The following is a 22,657-nucleotide window of genomic DNA, read 5'->3' on the forward strand; positions in this document are numbered from 1 at the left end:
ACAAAACTCTTCAGTATGGCCAGAACCAGATTAAAATGTAATTGGGAAATATTTAATGAAATAAATAAAATAACACAAAATTATGGATAATGTTAATATGTGGTTTTCTAAGGCAATATGTGAGTAACAGGGATTCTTATAAGTGGTTTAGTTGTCCCCATTTTGATTTGTATTTGACTCCAGTGATCTGGTACAGCCTTTTCATTTTATAGAGAAGGAAAATGTGGCCCCAGAGAGAAATGAGGTAGATCAAAGTCGTAGAGGATGACTTGATCATCTTTTAAAGATATTAACTCTGAGCTACAGTCAGGAGCTCAGATCTTATTGACTCATGTATTATCTTGGAGACCACCTTCCCAAACTCTTCATTTTATTTTTATTTCATAAATACTATATGAATGTCAGTTATTGTTTCACTGAAAATCAGAATAAGTGATGCCATAAAAAGAAAATGAAAACAACTTGGCAATATCTGCCAAGAGATATCTGCAGAAATCTTCAAGAACTTCTGACTTTCAGATATTTGTTTAGACAATGTCAACTTCTAATTCTAACCAAGGAAGCATCTCAGGTTTATTTCTCTAATACAATTTAATTTTAAGATGAAAATATTTTTCAGTCTCCTCATTTTACAGATGAATAACATACACCTAGAGTTATCATGAGAGCAGGGATTAGAATCTTGGTCTTTTGACTGCTATTCAAGTACGCTTTCAATCTTCCTCAAGAGCACTGGGACATGAAACTTTTAGAAAAGTGACCCCAGGTTGTATGAGATAGGAAAATCTTTCTGTAAGGAGGAGCAGGACTGGATTGTCCCCTTTATTTATTGAAGCTTTTTATTTTCAAAACATATGCAAGGATAATTTTTTAACATTGACCCTTACACAACCATGTGTTCCAATTTCCCTTCCTCCTACCTCCTCTCCTAGATGACAAGTAATCCAATATATGTGAAACATGGTAAAAATATATGTTAAATCCAATATAAGCATACATGTTTATACAATTATCTTGTTGCACAAGAAAAATCAGATCAAAAAGGAAAAAAATGAGAGAGAAAATAAAATGCAAGCAAACAACAACAAAAAGAGTGAAAATGCTATTTTGTGATCCACTTTCAGTTCCCACAGTCCTCTGTCTGGGTGTAGATGGCCCTCATCATCACAAGATCGTTGGAACTGGCCTGAATTATCTCGTTGTTAAAAAGAGCCATGGTGATCACAATTGATCATCTTATAATCTTGTTGTTGTGTACAATGATCTCCTAATTCTGCTCATTTCATTTGGCATCAGTTCATGTAAGTCTCTTCAGGCCTCTCTGAAATCATCCTGCTGGTTATTTCTTATAGAATAATAATATGCCATAACATTCATATATCACAATTTATTCAGCAATTCCCCAACTGATGGGCACCCACTCAGTTTCCAGTATCTTGTCACTACCAAAAGGGCTGCTGCAAATATTTTTGCAGATGTGGAGGAATGCTCTTGATACTTTCATGTATCTCTGCCCCTAAGATCAACCACTTTTCCGGCTCCCTGGGAAGGTTTGAGCAGCCTAGAGGTGATGGGGCAAAGGTTCCAAGGAAAGAAAAGATCCATAGGATGGAAGGTAGGAGGCTTCTCAGAAAGCCCTGGCATTTTAGGCGTGGCTGAATTGTCTTTTCTCAAGACATGGGCCTAGGTATTATGACATGCTACTTTTAGGGTAGCCAATAACATTTCAGTTCCAAAATTTCCCCTAATCCCAGCTCCTCTTAGTTTCAAGAGCTTCAAAGGATAAAACTTTGAGAGAAAGGAAAGATCAGAAGACAAAGTTGATTCCAGGAAGGAACAGGTCTCCAGTACAAGCCAAAGTGCTATCCTCCTTTTGTCATTTTGCTTACCTCTTGAAGGGTCTCCTAGTAAGCCAAGTGTATCTATATGTATGTATTTACAAACATATATGTGTGACTTATTATATCTGTGTGTATATATATATGTACATGCATAAGTATATATGTGGATATATAGCTATAGATAATCTATAAATATATTTTATTTTTTCAATAAATATAAATCTATTTTCTCTCCCTTAAACCACTCATTCCCATTGAAAAGAAAAAGAAAATCTTTGTAACAAATAATGCAAAGTCAATGTTTCATAATGGATTCTGAGTCCATCACATCTGTCAGGAGCTAAGTATGTAAAAGGCTTCATCTAGGGTTCTCTTGAATCATGGTTGGTCATTGCATTCATTTGAATTCTTGAGTTTTTCAAAGCTATTTGTCTTTACAATGTTGTTTTTATTATATTCATTGTTATCATTCAATCTGTCATTTTATTCAAGTCTTCTCAGGTTTCTCTGAAACTATCCCTTGTGTTGTTTCTTATAGTAAACTAGTATTCCATCACATTCATGTACCACACTTTATTTTGTGGTTTTTTAGTCATTTTAGTGATGTTTGAGTCTTCATGACTCCATTTTCATTTGTTTGTTTGTTTTTAGCAAACATACTGGAGTTATTTACTATTTCCTTCTCTAGCTCATTTTACAGATGAGGAAACTAAGGCAGAGTCACACAGCCAGTGAATGCCTGAGGATGGATTTTAGCTCAGGTCTTCCTGACATCAGGCCTGGTGTTCTATTCACTACACTAACCAAAACTGATGAGTACTCTGAATTTTTCAATTCTTTTCTAACAAAAAAGAGTTTCTATGAATGTTTTTGTACATAAGACTCCTTTTTCTCTTTCTTTGACCTCTTTAGGGATATAATATCTTTTAAAAATTAGTAATATCTTTTTATTTTCAAAATACATACAAAGATAGTTTTCAGCATTCACCCTTAGATAGCAAGTAATCTGATATAGGTTAAACATGTACAATCCACAATTTATCATGCTGCACAAGACAAATCAGATCAAAAAAGAAAAAAAATGAGAAAGAAAAAGACCCAAACAACAACAAAAAGATGAAAATGCTAACATGATCCATATTCAATCCCCATAGCCCTCTCTCTGGGTGCAGATGACTCTCTCCATCATAAGACCATTGGAACTGGACTGAATGAATCACCTTGCTGTTGAAAATAGTCACATCCATCAGAACTGATCATCACATCATCTTGCTGTAGCTCTGTACAATGTTCTCTTGGTTCTACTTACTTCACTTAGCATCATTTCATATAAGTTTCTCCTGGCTTTTTCTGAAATCAGCCTGCTGAGCATACAATTTCTTAAACCAATTGTGGCTAAGGCTATCCCTAACCCTCATTGACCTTCCAGCTCCCTTTTAGCTTTAAATCTATGATCCTATAACTAAAGAACAAGTACCAAGGACCAGGAAGATGATTTCTACCATCCTTTTGGAACTGGAAGATCTCACTAAGTCACAAAGTTCTTTTTCATTCAGTTATTATTAAGCACCTACTTTGGTCTATACCATGGCTTCTTAATCTTTGTGTCAAAGATTCTTTTGGTAGTCCAGCAAAACTTTTGGATCCCTCTGAGGAAAAAAAAAAACAAACCAAAACTTTCTTTTTTAATGAAAAGAAATGCTTTAGCATTCAGTTAGAGATGCTTAGAATGTCTAGATTAGAGATTGGTAAAAATAAAGATTTATTTTTTCCCCATCTAAGTTTTCAGAGTCCTAGATCCTTGGTGGGAAGTCCAAGGCTCCAGATTAAGTTATAAATATAGCTATCCCTCTGGCTCTCAAGGAGCTAGAAATTTCATGGACAAGTATAAAAATAATTGTGAAATTGTATACATATATTGTATTTAATTTATACTTTAACACATTTAACATGTATTGGTCAACCTGCCATCTGGGGGAAGGGGTGGGGGAAGGAGGGGAAAAGTTAAAACAAAAGGTTTTGCAATTGTCAATGCTGAAAAATTACCCATGCATATATCTTGTAAATAAAAAGCTATAATAAAAAAATAATAATTGTGATACAAACCAAAGTGTGATAAGTACACAAGAAAAGTCCAGGCAATATAATATGAGAACTTTTAGTAGGGAGAGATTATTTTTAACATGAGGGATAGTTATGGAGGTAATCAGTGAAAGCTTCATAAAGATATGGCATCTCAATTGGGCCTTAAAGGGAGGGAGGAAGAGAAGGACCTTAAAGGGCTCCAAAGCTATTGCTGTTGTTTGTCTTATGTTTTCACCAAGGACCAATGGTATCTTAGAGTGATGTCTTGATTTGTGTATGAATTGCATTTAAATGAAGCAGAATTGCACAAAGTCATTAGTCTTAGTCTCTCTTCCAGAGTTATAAAAGTCTAGTAGTAAGACAAAAGTCAAGATGACTGGCAATGGTCTGGGATGCATTGGATGACCTTGGTGTCCTCAATGTCTGATCAAGCCCTTGTACCTGCTTCAACCCCTTCATTTCCATTGGAGCAAATTGTTCTCATTGGCCCTTTCTGCCAGGGGGAGTATTCATGTGCATAAGGTAGACAACCTTCTGACTCACCATTGGGTTTGAGCCCTATCAATCACACTTAACTTAGGTTAGCCCATTTTTCAAGACAGTTTTACAGGAAATGCTTCAACTTTTTGGGGTCACAGTGAGAGCTGAATGCAAAGGAGACACCTAAGGTGAAAGAACAGCCCTGAAAAGAGCCCAGCAAGCCTTCACACTTGAGGTGCTAGACCTCTTTGAACTAGTTGAACTAGTACTCAGATGAAGACTTGACTCTAAATCTAATATTCCTTCCCCTTTACTGGATTGTCACTCTTGCTTTCAAACATTCCTTTTGTCATAGCAATACCTTTTGGAATCTATGTCTTGTTACTCAATATATTAACTCTCCCTGTTAACTTCTGATTATCTGTGAAATTGATAAGGATGCCCAATATTTATGTCTTTATATAAGTCATTGATAAGTGCAAATTGCATAGAGGTATTACTAACCTAGTGTAGGCACACCACTAGGAAGAACTCTTTGGTTGGTACAGATTGATTGGTCAGTGTTACTTGGGTACAATTTAACCAGTGTAATACTGATAGTACTATTACTCCTTTTCTCTACCTTCTTTCTCTCCTGGGATCCAAAGACTTAAAAGTTACAAGGAGAGCAGAGACTTAGAGTGCAAGGATTGAGGTTAAAATCATACTTCTGTCAGTTGGTTTGGATAAGTCCTTTTACATCTCTGGATCTCAATTTCCTCATTTGCAAAGAGGGAAGTTTGGAATAGACAATCACTAAGGTTCTTTTTAATCTCTAAATTTTATGGCTAAGAAAAAGAAATATCGTTCAACCATAACTTTCTAATTTTGAGCTTCACACCCAGAATATTGACTTAACTATGACAAAATGGAGCTGTTGAGGTACTACTAACAGAATACATGCCGTCCTTTTTCTCTCTTTAAAGAGGTTTATGTTGACTGACTGAGTCACTGCTGTGAAATCACAAGTGACATTACATTTTAACCACTGTGTAAAGAAGGCTCTTTCACAATCAATGATCAGGGCACTGGACCCTCAGCTTTGCTCTGGTTATTTTGATTTAGTTCAAAATCCTGTGGAGATGAAGCTTTATATCCTGGGATTTCTTTTAGCTATTGTCTGGCAGGAGCAGCATGTCAACGCGTTTCAGAGGTAACTCAGTAGAACCTGCACTGTGGTGAGGTTTCCTTTTTTTCTCCTAATTTGCCCTATATTGAATCAAACTAGTGTGTAGGAGTAAGGAATCTGGCACTAAAAATCCAGCCAGGTTCCTAACCATGCATGTTAATCACTCCAGAGCTGTAGCAAGGAATTTTTAAGCCTAGGATAAGTATTACACACAATTTCCCTGGACAAATTGACCTTAGTTGAAGGGGATGGGATGAAAATACAAGGTTACTATTGTTCAAGAGGCCACTGACAGGGTGAGACTACAGGACAAGAACTACTAGTTAGTAGCTTCATATTTTAACTTAGTATTCTTGCTAATCGGGTGCTAAGTGTTAGCAGTTTCCATGATGCATGAAAACCACAAATTCTAGCCGCACTTTCTAAAGTTATCTCCCTGGGGCAAAACCCCCATCACCTACTTTAGTTATGACTAACTAAATTTATCACTTTTATGATTATCATGAGTGAAGCAGTAAATTTTAATCTAATCTGCTGCCCTTAGATTTAGTTTCATCATTGTGGTTTTAGTTCTAATTTAGAAGAGAAAAGAGAAAGATTCCTAGAAAATCTAGGGATTAGAAACAGTATTTAAAGAAAAAAAAGAAAATAATTGAAATCCCAAAACTTCTCATGTTGAAGTGAATGTTTCCTAGTATCATATTTAAATAGAGATAGTTTGAAAAGGGGATATTGAAGTAGGTGGAGGGGGAATTTGGAGAAGGTAGGTAATAGCTCAAATTTGCATAATCCTTTAAGGTTTCTAAAGCACTTACTTTATAACCACATTGTGAAGTGGGTAGTACACATTTTATTAACCCCATTTTATAGCTAAAGAAATAGCCTCCAAGAATTTAAGTGATTTTTCCAGAATCACACAGAAAGAAAAGTGTCAGAATCCAGACTTGAACCTTGATCTTCTGATTAGAAGGAAGCCCTCTGCTTTCCCCTCTGTGTAATATAGATTTGGATTGTGTAGTGGGAAAAGCATTGTATTGGAACTGAGGAGACTCTGCCACTAACTAATTAGCTGTGTGATTCCAGGTAAATCATTTAACTTGTTTGAACCTCTATAAAATGTAAATGAGGGAGTTTATTTATGAAGTGAAATTTCTATTAGATAATCTCCAATGTCCTTTCCCAATCTGAAAACTTTGATTTATAATATATGATAGCAGGTATTTACATATATTCAATTCACTGCTGTCTTAGCTCAAGAACTATTAAGGTTTCCATAAGCACCATAATAAGATATATAGGCAATTCTGAGACTCATGTTTTTGCTTCTTTTAATTATTTGTGGTATTGGTACATTCATTTTTTGTGTATAAGAATACACTGCATTTAAAAAAATTAATATGAAATTTCATTATTAGAATTAGTAGTGCTAATAATAGTTCTTGGTTCAGTTTGTTGAGTCGTTGGGTTTATTGGATACTATACCATGTATTCATTTGCAATTTTTTGTTGTATAGCTAATCTGTTCCATTGACCAACCTCTCTATTTCTAAATCAGTACTAAATCATTTTGTTTATTTCTGTTTTTTATTATAGTTTCATAACTGGTACTGATAGACTTCCTTCCTTTCTGTTCCCTCCCATTATTTCTCTTAAGATTCTTAACCTCTGTTTTTCCAAATGAATTTCATTATTATTTTTTCTAGTGCTATAAAATAATTCTATGATAGTTTGATTATGGCACTGAAAAATTATAGTATTGTCAATTTTATTATATTCACTTAATCCAACCATAAACAATTAATATTTCTGTAATTTCTCTTTAGTTTATTTTTATTTCCATAAGGAATGTTTGGTATTTGTAGTCATATAAATCCTAGTTATGTCCTTACAATAGTTCCTTAGTGTTAGCATTTTTTCTTATTCTTCCAGTCTTAATTCTTAAATAGGGACTTTTTATTAAATCAGGTTCTGCACACTTCTAGAGGGAATGTTAGAACCTTGTATAGTCCTCGTCTGTATTATCTAGGGTGGTGTCAACTGCATTTTCTGCGCTTTGAGTGCTGTGTTCTTTGATGGGTGAAACCTGATTAAAATAACACAGGAAACAAAGGTTTGAACTTCTGAGCACATTGACTTATTAAGCAATACATGCTAATTGCATAAGAAGTTGGGACTAGGCTTTCTGAGCTTGACACTGGACTCCAAATAAAGAGGGAAGCAGTTTTTTGGTACATTAAAAGAAAAGAAGTAACATGGTATAAACTAGAATACAAAATTAGGTAATCTGATTTCTAATTGGAGAAAAAAATAAGGGCTTTCCAGATTGGGAGGGAGAGTGCAAACAGGTACAATTCTTTGATTTCAGAAAAAGATTCACTTCCCTGTATTCCCCGCCCTCCATGTCTGCCCTTAATTAAAGGTACATGGAAACAATAACTGATTGATCAGTATGGGAACAATTTTCAGGGAAAAACTAAAACCATGTGTTACTTGAGATGTATAATTGTTGGAACAAGAGGTTTGGCAATTGTTAATGCTGTAAAGTTACCCATGTATATATCCTGTAAATAAAAGGCTATTAAATTTAAAAAAAAAAAAAAAAGAGAGAGATGTATAATTGTGAGAAAACTCCTTGTATCAATCTTCACACCTGACTGAATAATCTAGGTACCTATTTAAAGTTCTTTAAGCAACAGATAGAAAAATGATCCCAGTTTCTCAACCAATCAGGGATGGGTTCAAACAGTACAATAAACTTTTCTCACAATTTCCATAACCTGAAGAATTTTTTTTTTCAGAAGACAGAAACTAAACTAGACCCATAATTGAATAGAAAGGGAACTGATCTAGATACAGAATTGAGTCACAAGATGAAGTCAGTGTGGTTCACTCAATTCCTACAATTTCCCCAGGTTTTCAAGGAACTCAGGATTGGCTCAGGTTAGTGAGCTGCAAATTTTCAGTTAACCCTAAATGGTCTGATTTAGAGCATTGCCTGAATGCTGCTCATCTGGTCTGAGCCTTGAAAGTCTTGATTGTGTTTTGAGTCTGTGCAACTCACCTACAGCTTGTACCTAGGTGGAAACCTGATAGACAGATGATGCCCACAAATAACTGTTGCATAGCTGAAGGCCCTGCAAATTCAGAGTGTAAACCCCACATGGCTTTCTGCAACTTTTGCCTTGGTTGCTCACCTTTCACTTGAATCTTAGATCTCTCTCTGGGATCCCTTGGACCAGAGAAGCAGGGTTAGCTCTTTTAGCTAATGGTAACCCTATGACTGGGATTTGCAGAGCTTCCCAGGTCTATTGGCTAGGAGCTAAAGCAGCATAACACTTCAGTAAAAAGTCTGGATGTCTTCAAAGCTACTCAGGCCTTACTCCCCATAGACATTAAGAGGTTTCCCCCCTTTCTATTCATAGAAAATGATAAGGATAACAAAGGGAAACCTTTAAGGGGCTTCTCCTGTCTCAGGCTACAGTGTCAAATTCAAATAGTAATGGATTAGGTTACGTATTAATTTAGAAAACTTCAAATTAATCTGTGTTATGTTGTATTTTTACTTATTTTGTTAAATATTTCACAATTACACATTAATCTGGTTACCTCCTTACTTGATCTCTTATAACCAGCAGACCATGAATTTGACATCTTTGGAAAGACAACCTTCGTTTCTAGTCAGCTTTCATCCATCAGAGAGATTTCCTCCAATCAGACTAGCTCCCTGAATCACTGACCAGCAGAGCTTCAAATTAGCTCCTACAAGTTTTGTAAAAGCCTTCTGGTTCTCACTTAAAGACTTCTTTAAATTTCAGCTTTTCAGTCTTCTCAACATGGCTATTGATCCTCTGGCTTTTTAAAATTTTAACAAATAGACTTTTTTGGGGGCATTTTGTATCTATTTTTTGTTTTTAGTTATCAACTACATTTTCCCTTATATCTAGCTTCCCCTTCCAGAAAGCTATTCCTTATATTAAAGGATTTTTTTTAAGAGAAAGAAGAAGGGAAAAAAATTAAGCAAAACCAATGAACACACAAAGGAGAAGGATTTGGTCTCTTTTTTAATCTTCTCTGAAGACCAAGCTTGTTCTGTATAATTTTCCAATATTCAATTTTGATTATTTGCAATTGTTATTCTTTCCATTTAAGTGGTTGTAATCACAGTGTATGTTGCTTTTCTGCCTCTCCCTACTTCACACGATGAATACAAATAAGAATAAAAAGACATATAAACAAATGCACATCAAAAAAGTCTCCTGATTTCCTTTCTCTTTTTTACTCCTAATTCCTCAAATTAGGGATTTTTCATATGTTTTACATGTTTCTAATATTGGTTGAGAAATTTCAAATTTCATATTTCTATCATATGGGAAACCAAGTCCATATATTGTTATCCTATAGTTCCACATTTGATTTAAAGTTTCCCAGCAATAAACTTTAAAACCCTGAAAACAACGATCTTAAAAGTTAACTGTTGGGAAACAATGTGCCACCATCTCTAATATCAGTCAATATTTTTAGTTTTACATTGCTTTCACTCAGGTCCTCAGTACTTTTATCTGAGAGTCTGTTTTCTCTCTTGGGTCCTCAGAATTGTTTTTCTCATGAAACTGCTTTTCTTGGTGTTTCACACAAAATATCCTTTTGCTGCTACTCCAAATAATATATGATTATGAAAGGGCCAGTATTTCAGAGTTAGTAGGAAAATGTTTGAAAGATCTTGTCTTTGGCAATGAACATCCCTGAATTGTGAATTATATTGCATTGCTGATTCTTGGTTCCCTTCCCTCCAAAAGAAAACTTTGTAAATGAGATTACAAACTCTTTTGCCCTAAAGTGAAAATCAATTCCTTTTTGAATTCCTCTGAATGCATCTCTTACTAAAATGATATATTGCTGAACAAAAAGCAAAAATAAAAATTCTGACAATTCTTATTTCATTAAGAATAAGAGGTTTCAATGAGTTGCTTGCCAGGAGTAGACTATAAAACCTACTGGAAAGAGCTAACAGACCGTCTTCTTCTTAAAGCTTTTTTGGGGTTTGTTTTTTGGTTATTATGTTTCCTGCTATCATCATTTCCCTAATAACCTTTAGAGACTGGTGTAGTCTCTTAGAGGCTGATTTGTTGTCGCACTTTGATAAACCTTTTCAGTCGGATACCCTGGAACAAGAACAGAAAAAAGTTTTAAAGACATCTATGCCATATGCCAAGAAGAAGACAGCCAGAGAGCTCATATGTTCAAACAGTCATTTGCTTTTAAATCTCCAAATGTTGCAATGAATAGAGATAAAATGCTAACGAGAATCTTGTAAACAAAGCCATTAATTGTACTGGGAAATGCTTGCCCAAGTGCTGGCTGGCAGTGAAGGCAATTCACACAGTTAAACAGAAAGAAGGAAGAGGGAGAGTAGGAGAGAAAGAGAGGATGATAAAGGGAGAGGAAAAGGAAGAGGGGGGGGGGACAGAGAGAGAGAGAGAGAGAGAGAGAGAGAGAGAGAGAGAGAGAGAGAGAGAGAGAGAGAGAGAGAGGCAGAGAGGCAGAGAGACAGAGAGACAGAAAGACAGAGAGACACAGAGAGAGAGAGACAGAGAGGCACACACATACACAGAGACACACAGAGAGACACACAGAGAGACACACACAGAGAGACGGAGAGACACACAGAGAGATAGAAAGAGAGACAGAGAGAGAGAGAGAGAGAGAGAGAGAGAGAGAGAGAATGAAAGAGAGAAGAAATGCACAATGTTCACAAGACTCAGAGAGAATCTTATGAGGGATTTTAGAGATCATCTTTCCACTTTGCAGATGAAGAAACTGAGGCTCAGAGAGATTAAATTCTACTGGGTATATGAAAATAATATTTAAATTAATAATTTTAAATACATTTTAAAAAAGAAAAGTTGTACTATAGGAATTAAATGAACAGAATAAACTGGTCTTTATGTGATCTTATTTTTAGTACTCAAATACAGTATGGTCCGATCTAGGGGAAAGAATACCTTGTTTCTAAACTCATCTTTGACAACACATGTGTGACTTTTGGATAAAACATATTAAACATGGATTGGAATACCTGCCATCTAGGGGAGAGAGTAGGGGGAAGGAGGGAAAAAGTTGGAACAGAAGGTTTTGCAAGGGTTAATCTTGAAAAATTACCCTGCATATGTCTTGTAAATAAAAAGCTATAATAAAAAAATAATAATGACAAGAAAAAAAGAAGAAAATTCCCATTATCTAAGAGGAAATGTAAGCCACCCTCTTGAATTCTAATAGTTTTCTTCCCTTTCCTCTTTTAATTTCCCTTTCAGCATCAGGAAATTTGTTTTGCTTACCTCTATCATTCCTCAGTAATATCTTTCCTCTTAACTGTCATCCCATATCCTCATTCATTTCCTTGTTGAACTTAATTTTATTAATAAACTATATTGTTTACATATGTGTATTCAACCATCATTTCATTTCAGATAATAATGAAGTTCCTCTGATATCACCTCTTCCCATATCTTTTGTTTTTATGTTCTATTTTGTGTACCCTAATTATGATAAATAACAAATATGACCCCACCTTCTTTCTCCTTTCTACATTTCCTCCTTTTATTCTCTTTTTTCTTTTTCCTCTTAAAAACCCTCATACTAGAACTCATCTACCTCAAGAATCTTTTCTTTTTCCTTATTGAATTTCAATATTCTTTGAATACCTTGTAATATCCCTTCACTATATCAGCCCTCTTTTCCCATTGGTGAGATCCTTTCCAAGCCTCCCTTTTCATGATTTCCCAGACAGGTAATGCTCTATATCCCTCTAAGTTATGCTTCTGACTTTAAGGACTTTGCTATCATAATTGAATTACTCTCTTACTCTGAGACTTATTTCAGGTCTTGGAATCTTCTACCCTGCAATATCCTTCTACTATGTTGACCCCCTTATACCTTTTAGTGTTCTTTTTATGGCTTCCATTTGGAGGAGAGACTCAGTCTGGCTTTATTTTATTACAGTCCTGCCTGTATTTCTGAAAAGCATAATCATAATTTTTGAGTCATTCACTATCTATGTAGCCTTGAGATTCAATTTCACCTCTATGTGCATCACTTTCCTAATTTGTAAAATGATGCAATTGGATTAAATTAACTCTAATATTCCTCCAATTGGAACTCCTAAAGTCCTAATTCAGAGAGACTCAGAGGGTCCCTCTCCATTGAAGAGCTGTTGGTTTTACAACAAAAGCATTAAGAAAGTTCTTTTGATTATTTTTGCTTGGAAGACCAGAAAGAGAAACCAGTATGAAGTTTTTTTCTTGTCTAGCCAGCCAATCAATAAGCATTTATGAAGTGTCATCAGTGTGCCTAGCACCCTGCTAAACATTTGTTTGCAGAGAGATGCTTGTTTGCACAGATTCTTTCTCTTTTATTTATTTACTTATTCATTCATTCATTTATTTGTTTGTGTGTTTGTCTGCTTTTTTGGCAAGGCAATTAGGGTTAAGTGACTTGCCCAGGGTCACTCAGCTAGTAAATGGGTTTTTTTTTTTTTTTAATAACTTTTTATTGACAGAACCTATGCCAGGGTAGTTTTTTTTACAACATTATCCCTTGTACTCACTTCTGTTCCGATTTTTCCCCTCCCTCCCTCCGCCCTCTCCCCAAAGATGGCAAGCAGTTCTTTACATGTTAAATAGATTGCAGTGGATCTTGGATATAAATATGTGTGCAGAACCGAACAGTTTTCTTGTTGCTCAAGGAGAATTGGATTTAGAAGGTATAAATAACCTGGGAAGAAGAACAAAAATGCAAGCAGTTTACACTCATTTCCTAGTGTTCTTTCTTTGGGTGTAGCTGCTTCTGTCCATCCTTGATCAATTGAAACTCAGTTGGATCTTGTCTTTGTTGAAGAAATCCACTTCCATCAGAATACATCCTCATACAGTATCGCTGTTGAGGTATATAATGATTTCCTGGTTCTGCTCATATCGCTCAGCATCAGTTCATGTAAGTCTCGCCAATCCTCTCTGTATTCGTCCTGTTGGTCATTTCTTACAGAACAATAATATTCCATAACATTCATATACCACAATTTACTCAACCATTCTCCAATTGATGGGCATCCACTCATTTTCCAGCTTCTGGCCACTACAAACAGGGCTGCCACAAACATTTTGGCACATACAGGTCCCTTTCCCTTTTTTAGTATCTCTTTGGGGTATAAACCCAGTAGAGACACTGCTGGATCAAAGGGTATTCACAGTTTGATAACTTTTTGGGCATAGTTCCAAATTGCTCTCCAGAATGGCTGGATGTATTCACAATTCCACCAACAATGTATCAGTGTCCCTGTTTTCCCACATCCCCTCCAACATTCTGCATTATCTTTCCCTGTCATTCTGGCCAATCTGACAGGTGTATAGTGGTATCTCAGAGTTGTCTTAATTTGCATTTCTCTGATCAATAGTGTTTTGGAACACTCTTTCATATGAGTAGTAATAGTTTTAATTTCATCATCTGAAAATTGTCTGTTCATATCCTTTGACCATTTATCAATTGGAGAATGGCTTGATTTCTTATAAATTAGAGTCAATTCTCTATATATTTTGGAAATGAGTCCTTTATCAGAACCTTTGACTGTAAAATGTTTTCCCAGTTTATTGTTTCCCTTCTAATCTTGCCTGCATTAGTTTTGTTTGTACAAAAACTTTTCAATTTGATATAGTCAAAATTTTAATTTTGTAGTCAATAGTGATCTCTAGTTCTTCTTTGGTCATAAATTCCTTCCTCTTCCACAGGTCTGAGAGGTAAACTATCCTATGCTCTTCCAATTTATTTATGATCTTGTTCTTTATGCCTAGATCATGAACCCATTTTGACCTTATCTTGGTGTACGGTGTTAAGTGTGGGTCAATGCCTAGTTTCTGCCATACTAATTTCCAATTTTCCCAGCAATTTTTGTCAAATAATGCATTCTTATCCCAAAAATGGGGATCTTTGGGTTTGTCAAACACTAGATAATTAAGGTTATTGGATGTTTTGTCCTTTGAACTTAACCTATTCCATTGATCAACTAGTCTATTTCTTAGCCAATACCAGATAGTTTTAGTAACCGCTACCTTATAATATAATTTTAGATCTGGTACAGCTAGGCCACCTTCATTTGATTTTTTTTCATTAATTCCCTTGAAATTCTTGACCTTTTGTTTTTCCATATGAACTTTGTTGTTATTTTTTCTAGGTCATCAAAATAGTTTTTGGGAAGTCTGATTGGTATAGCGCTAAATAAATAGATTAGTTTAGGTAATGTTGTCATCTTTATTATATTTGCTCACCCAATCCAAGAGCATTTAATATTTTTCCAGTTAGTTAGTTCAGACTTAATTTGTGTGGAAAGTGTTTTGTAGTTTTTCTCATAAAGTTTCTGATTTTCCCTTGGCAGATAGATTCCTAAATATTTTATACTATCAGTAGTTACTTTAAATGGGATTTCTCTTTGTAACTCTGACTGTTGGATTTTGTTAGTGATATATAAGAATGCTGATGACTTATGTGGGTTTATTTTATAACCAGCAACTTTGCTAAAATTGTGGATTATTTCTAATAACTTTTTAGTAGAATCTCTGGGGTTCTCTAAGTATATCAGCTAGTAAATGTTAAGTGTCTAAGGTTGGATTTGAACTCAGGTTCTCTTGACTGTCCCTCTTTTGTTCTTCTTACACCTGGTCCCCTTTTCCCTCTCTCTGAACATTAATAAATCATTTGTAAATATTCTGCACTTTGTGCATAGCAGTGTTTTAAAAGCTTGTTGTTATCATTCAGTCATATCCAACTCCTTGTTTCTGTGGACCATACTATCCATGGGGCACTGGAGTGATTTACTATTTCCTTTTCCTGTAGATTAGGGCAAACAGGATTAAGTGACTTGCCCAAGGTCACATAGATAGTAAGAGTCTGAAGCTGGATATGAGCTTAGATATTCTTACTCCATGCTCTACCCTTCCTACTGCAGCCATCTAGCAGTGCATTAAATGCTTAGGAAGATGCAAAGACAGATGATTGCCAGAATGTGGAGGCCCTTAAAGAAAAGGCAGGATGTTACCAGATAGAAAATAGATAAGGAAGGATTTTCTAGATGTCTGTAATACTCTAGCAAAAGGGGAGAAATCAAGGAATATGTTTGGAGAACCCTAAGCAGTCCTGGTTAGAAGGTGTGAGATAAAAATGGGATGGTATAAAATCATAAATTCATAGAATTTTAGACATAGATCAGATTGAGACCAACAAATCCAACCTCCTCATTTTATAGTTGAGAATTCTAAGGTCCAAAGGAGTAAAATGATTTATTCAGACTCCATAGTTAGTGCTAAAATTGAGACTAGAATCTAAGTCTTTTAATCTTCAGTTAGGTCTTCATTCAACTGTGCCATGAAGCTTTCCTAAGAGGATACCAAATTGTAAAAATTCTATGATGATAGGCTAATTTGATTTAATTTGAATCAATAAACATTTATTAGTTACCTACTATGTGTAGGCATTGTACTATGTATCAGGGAATACAAAGAAAAAACACAAAAGTTCCTATTGTCAAGGGACTTACATTCTGCTGGATAATATGGCACACAAACATAAAATTAAATAGAGGGTAATTTAATAAAGGAAAAAGTACTAACAAGAGGAGTGCAAGGAAGGGATAGGGAATTGGGGAAAGCCTCATAGAGAAAACATCTGAGCTGAGCCTTGAAGGAAGAAAACATTTTGAAAGTCTGAATTGAGGAGAAAGTGTATATCTGATTTCCTTTACCTTTAATGTCTTCTTATATCTTTGTATTTCACTGCAGTAATCTGGCTTCCTCACAGTTCTTGCAATAAATGACTAGAACGAGAATGATCTTTTAGCTTTGGGCCTTCTCACTGAGTGTTTCTCATATCTGAAATGTTCTTTCTTCTCTTCTTCCTCTCTTGACTTTCCTAGATTCATTCAATACTTTTTACAGGAATGTTTTACCAGCTCCTCCTTATTCTAGTACCTTTTTCCTCTTGTTTCTTATATGTCCTGCAAGTGTATTTTTTTTAATATGTTGTTTGCATATTATCTCCCTACCATTAAATTGTGAGTTTCTTGAAGGCAGGGTTGTCTTTCTTTGTATTCCTAGCCACTGGCACAGGACTTTGAATACCAAAATGTGCAAAAAGGAGAAATTGGAAGGAAAGATAGAAATTAGGAGATTATCACAATAGTCTAGGTGAGAGCCTGAACAAAGATGGTGTCTATTTAAGTGTAGAGAGATATTGTGGATATAGAATTGGCTACGAGTACCACAAAATAGGAAAGAATCTAGGAATAGAAATAGGAAAGTTTTAAGGAATAAAATTAGGAGAGAAGATAAGTTCAATTTTGAACATCTTGAATTTGAGGTACATTCATTCAGAAGTGGAAAAATCCAATGGAAATCCATTAATGTAGAACTCAAGTTTTGAAAAGGTTTTGGGGTTGAAAATATAACTTCATCATTTTTAATTTTTGAAAGACACTGTGAAATGATTGTGGATGTGATTTTAGTGGTACATAGTAAGATTATCTGACAAAAGCATATATGATCTGTATTTCATCATATGTAACATGTATTGGACTACCTGCCAGCTAGGGGATGGGGTGGGGGGAAAGTGGGGAAAATTTGAAACAAAAGGTTTTGCAAAGGTCAGTGTTGAAAAAATTACCCATGCATATGCTTTGCAAATAAATAAATAATTAAAAAAAGTATATATGATTGAAGAAGGATTAAAGAGGAGGTGAAAGATCTGTTAGGAGACTATTATCATAGTCCAGATGAAATATAAGGAGGGTCTGAACTAGAGTGATGAAAAGAAGATAAGTGTTTGGATTTGAGGAGAAAAGGAGAAGAAGAAATCATAGATAACAAATTTTGAGTCTAGATGACTGGGAGACCTACAGGAGAATAGAAGGAAGAATAGTTACCTTGGGAAAAGTGATAGTTCAGTTTTGGATATGTTGGATTTTAGGTGCTGCTGAGACAATGAAATTCCCCTTTAATGTTATTTAACCTGTTATTTCTTTTCAGTGGAAAGGTTTTGACTGCTCTCCCTCGAACAACTAGACAAATCAAAACTCTCCAGGACATGATAATATCACTTGAGGTAATTTTGCTCACAATACCCTTACATTAATTGTTTTTGACAAACTTCATATTTAGTGTTTTTCCCTATACAATATTTTGTGTATTTACACTTAACTTTTCTCACTTCTGTCTGAGACTGATATTGTATGTGTGATCCTGGGTAAGTCAATGCTCTGGAAAATTCTCCAGGACTATAGTTACAGAGAAGGTATATTGATAGATCTTCTTTAGGGTATTGTTATTGTCATGAAATCTCAGGCCCATTCCCTATAATTCTTTTCACATCCCCTTGATATGTTTGCTCAGAAGGATAAAAGAAAATTTTATTACATATTCATTCACATCAGATTCACTATTTTGCATTGAGTTGGAATTCAGGCCTTCAGAGAGATGTCATCAAACTGTCACTGTCCAAAGCACTCACATAATGAGGGAAAATAGATGCCCCATTTGTGATTTTGGTTCTTTATTGCTGTAAGAGATAGGTGAGTGAATCACTTCTTTTCCCCAAGAGATACACCACTCAGGAACCCCCTATATATTGAAAAGGCTTGATTCCAGATCATGCTGACTAGCAGGAAATTTCCTTCTTCTAACAAGAATTTGGGATGTATGAAAAGTAGGAAACATGTTCTCCAAGTTCTTTTCTCTCAGATAGATAAAATTGCCATGTTTCTGCCCCAAATCATCCTTTACCAATTATATGGGGGCAAAATTGTGTCCATGCATGGATTAGTACTCCACTCCAGAAGCAAGGTTCTCTCTGCTAAACCCTGTTCTGTCCTTTAAAAAAATGGTTTTAAAAGGAGGTCTATGATGAAAAGAAACTTTCCATATACATCCAAATATTTATAGCAATATTTTTTTTTGTGTTGTAATAAATATAGGGAAGTGATTTGACCCGGACTTTCTCTGGCTTGGGAACTCATTAGCAAGGATTTAGAACCTCCTCTGCAATTTGGAGAAATTTCTTAGAGACTAAGCTAAAGCACTGCAAAGTTGGGTGACTCGTTCAATCTCACACAGACAATGTATGTCAGAGGCAGGATTGTAAATCCAAGCCAAGTCTTTCTGGCTCCATGGTCAACTCTATCTCCAGTATTCCAGACTGCTTCTTACAATAGCAAACAAATGGAAACAAAGTAAATGTTCAGTGATCTGAGAATGGCTAAAGAACTTGTAGCATGTGAACATGTGACAGGAACAAGAGAAAGTAATATGATGAATACAAAGTTGCATGAGAAAATTTATATGCACTGATGCTAAGTGAAGTAAACAGAACCAGGAAAATGATATATACAATGACCCAACAATATTAATGGAAAGGACAACACATCAGATGCAACTAAAGCCTGTGAAATTATAATGATCAAGCTAGGACTCTCAGAAGAGACATCCCTTCTTTTTTTGCAGAAAGGTAGACATTGAGAGACTATGAATGAAGTATAATGTGTATGATGTTGGATTTGGTCAGCGTGGTAGTCTCTTTTAATGAACTGGTTTTCTTTTTTTACTATGTGTTACAAAAGATGGTTCCTTGGAAAGAAATAATAGATTATGAAAGAGAGGTAATATAAAACCAAGATATAAACATTTTTTTTGAAAGAAAAATTCCAAAGAAAGCAAAAACAGTTTGTCCACTCTTTTATAAATCAGCAGAGAGTCTGGTTCCTCAGACAAAGTTTATCAATCCAAGAGAAACAAAGCAATGCGAGTTGGGAGAAAGACCTCTAACTTTGGAGTCAGAGAATTTCATTCTGAGTCTTGTTTTTCTCACTTATTATCTGTGTAACCCTATTCTCTCTGGTTCTCAGTTTTCTCATGTGTAAAAGATGATTGGACTGGAGAAGTGACTCTGAAGACCTTCTATTTTTAAATCAAAGAATCCTTGATCTTGAGATCAGATCCAATCACCGAGACTTAATCAGAGACTATTTTTATTTCTCTTTACCTGCTGCCAATGGACATGTCTCTAAAGGGAGAGAGATATGGATACCCAGACATCCTAAACAAAGATTTATATCCTGGTTAGCTCATCAAAATGATTAGGGTGAAATAAATCTACCCCCATATTTATAAACCCTTTTTAAATTAAAGTTTTACCCTCTCTCTTCATTTAACATCTTTTTCTTCATCATCTCACCAACGATTATATTTGGATGTTGACTGAGGGTATCTTGCAAAGTCATAACTAGGGTAGAACAATCAGGGATTAGTCCTGAGACATTAAATAAACTCTGAAAAGTAAATTACCAAAGAGCTCACAGAGGTTATAACAAAACATTTTATGCCAATTGTTAATTCTGAAGAATGAAATAAAATACCAAAAAGTTAACAGAGGTTATTGGCAAAAAGACTTCTTTATTCCATTGGAAGAGGGAGACTATTCACATGTGCTAAGGCCTAGTCTAGGATGGAGGAGATCCAAGGTTGCAAGATCAAACCTCGATACATATTGAAGTGGCAAGACAAAGAATCAAGCATCAGTGGCAACAATGCAACAAGTTCATCTAGTGACAAAAAGTCGACTCATAGTAGGGCTTCATGTAGTTACTGCTTTAGTATCTTGGGGACACTTGTTAACTTATGCTCTTGTTTCTATCTATTGAAGAGTAATAAAGTATGTGTCTATCTTTTGTTATTGAAAAATGTAGGTTGTTCTCTGGAAGCCAGATGATGTGGAGTTCATTAAAAAGTCAGAAGAAGTCCATTTCTATGTCAATGATTCTTATGTGGACAGAGTGAAAACCTTTTTAAACCAGAATCAAATCATATTCAGGTAGGGTCACCATTGCTCGTGGGAAAAGGAGAAGCACCATATCAAACTCCTGTCTTATTCATTTAATCTACTGTGAAACCTTGGGTGGGAAAGTCATTTAACTTTTCTACATCTCAGATCCTCACCTGAAAAAGGAGAATATTCAAATTAGCTGATCTCTAAGGCTTCTTCTGGTTAGACATTTTAAGATTCTAAGTTAAAACTGAGGAGACAGAGTTTCTTTTCACCTCACTGTGTACTTTTTCAAAAAGAAATCAAGGACTGAAGAGATTTAAGTTTTATTCTGTCACTGTGCCTTAATTTAAAATTAACCAATTTTCTTGAAAGTACTGCCCTAGACATAGTCATGTGACTGATGGAATTTGTCATGGAGCCTCTTCAGATTTTCCTTTGTGTCCCCTTAACCCCATTTGACATCATTCTCTCCCCTCCTCCAATCTTTGTCCAGATGCCTAATGCCCTCATCCCTTTCCCAGAATGGCTAGCCCAGTGCTCCAAAAACATCCCATTAGGAGGCTTCCTCTCTCATCAGACTTCAACTGGTCTTGGTCTTGGTCCCAATTCCTTGGGATTCTGCTTTGTGTTGTTTGAAAATGGTGGTAATGGTAATAATGTTAATGCAGTTGCAATGTATGCCTCATAAAAAGACCCTTACTTACAGATTGCCTTTATGAGAAGGGATAATTTTGGTGGAGAGTGACTGTCAGATTTTAAGTGGCTGTCAAATCCTACCAAAGAGAAGAGGGATTTTGAAATTTTTCTGTGTATAATGAGTACCTTTACTGTTTGTTGAAACATGGGTACCCTTCTTAGAATAATATTTTAATACATAAAATACATAGGATCAAAGGAAACCAATATATATTGAAATGTTGCCATCAAAATAATAATAATTAAACATAACTCAACCAAGTTCATGGACTTCAGATTAAGAAATCCTGATTTAAGGTAATGCATTCTATTTATGTCCAAATGAATGACTAAAAGGCTATGTGAATTCCTGCTTGTGATATTCTTTTAATAATCATTTATTAGATGCCTGTTCTGTACAGAGCACTATACTAGGTGCTAAGGGAGAAAATATAAAGGTCCCTGCCCTTAATTCCTCTTCTTGTTAACTTTTCTATGAGAAACTTTCTATTACCAATGGACTTTCTTTATTTCTAATTTCTTTTATCTAGAAAATGTGAATAACAATTGCTACTCTGTCTACCTCAAAGAGTTATTTTGAACCAACAAGTCCGTATTTGTTAATGTGTTCTGCAGGCTATAAAGCATATGGCAATTAAGTGGAACTATTGAAGATAATAGTAGTGATAGTAGACATCGCAGTAGTAGTAATCATACTAGTCGTGGTGGTGATATTTAATGTATTACTAATAATAGTTATACTCGTGGAGGTAACAGTAGTCACAGTCATAGTAGTAGTCATAATTAACATTAATATAGTATATTAAGGTTTGCAAAGTACTTCACAAATATTTTATTTGATTTTCATGACAACTCTGGAAGGCAGGGGCTACTATTAACCACATTTTACAGAAAAGGAAACTGAGGCATAAAGAGGTTAAGGGCCTTGCCCAGGTCACATAGCTAGGAAATATCTATAGTCACATTTGAACTCAGGGCATGGGGAGTTGTAATCAAAGTAACGGCGGTCATACCAGTAGCAGTTAGGTGGTAGTGGTAGTGATGGTAGTAGTCTTAGGCAATATGGCAGTCTTTTCTAGGAAAAATGCAACTGTTTTGTCTTCCCTGGGTACAGAAAATTTTTTGGAAACCAATTAATAATTTTTTTTATTTCTTAGGGTATTGGTAGAAGATGTTGAAGATCTTATTAAACAGCAAACCATCAATGACACATTCACCTCCAAGCAAAACGTCAATAACACATTCAATCCCCGGTCCTCTTCATCATACTACCAACGATATCATTCACTACCTGAAGTAAGTCTCACTTTTTCCTATAAAGTGATACTGTAGTCATTATATCAAGCAAAGCAATTTCCTCTAACAATAATTTATTGTTGTAATCACCAAACTACTGGGAAAAAAATCATACCTACCTTGATTAAATAGAAGCAGCTCAGATTTCTGGCATCTTTCATCCAGAAAGACTACAGTTAAATCCTGCAAACGCCGTGCCAGAATGTCTTCTCCCATCACTGAAATTCAGCTGCCT

The 22,657-nt window shown here is 35.3% G+C and overlaps 1 protein-coding gene across 3 annotated transcripts in view; it reads left to right on the forward strand.

The window, feature by feature from the left end:
- CPB2 (carboxypeptidase B2) overlaps positions 1-22,657 on the forward strand; it is a 168,172-nt gene that overhangs the window by 112,183 nt on the left and 33,332 nt on the right. The window contains exons 1-4 of one of the 3 annotated variants that reach the window (XM_003765885.4): positions 5,474-5,598; positions 17,640-17,715; positions 20,351-20,475; positions 22,284-22,422. In XM_003765885.4, coding sequence (XP_003765933.2) covers positions 5,528-5,598; positions 17,640-17,715; positions 20,351-20,475; positions 22,284-22,422 — 411 coding nt within the window. In that variant the 5' untranslated portion in view covers positions 5,474-5,527. Of the gene's footprint in view, positions 1-5,473; positions 5,624-17,639; positions 17,716-20,350; positions 20,476-22,283; positions 22,423-22,657 lie in introns of those variants that run through there. The other 2 variants (XM_031958367.1, XM_031958368.1) reach the window with 2 other exon arrangements.

The sequence above is a fragment of the Sarcophilus harrisii genome, chromosome 3 (assembly GCF_902635505.1).
Source record: "Sarcophilus harrisii chromosome 3, mSarHar1.11, whole genome shotgun sequence".
Taxonomy (NCBI): domain Eukaryota; kingdom Metazoa; phylum Chordata; class Mammalia; order Dasyuromorphia; family Dasyuridae; genus Sarcophilus; species Sarcophilus harrisii.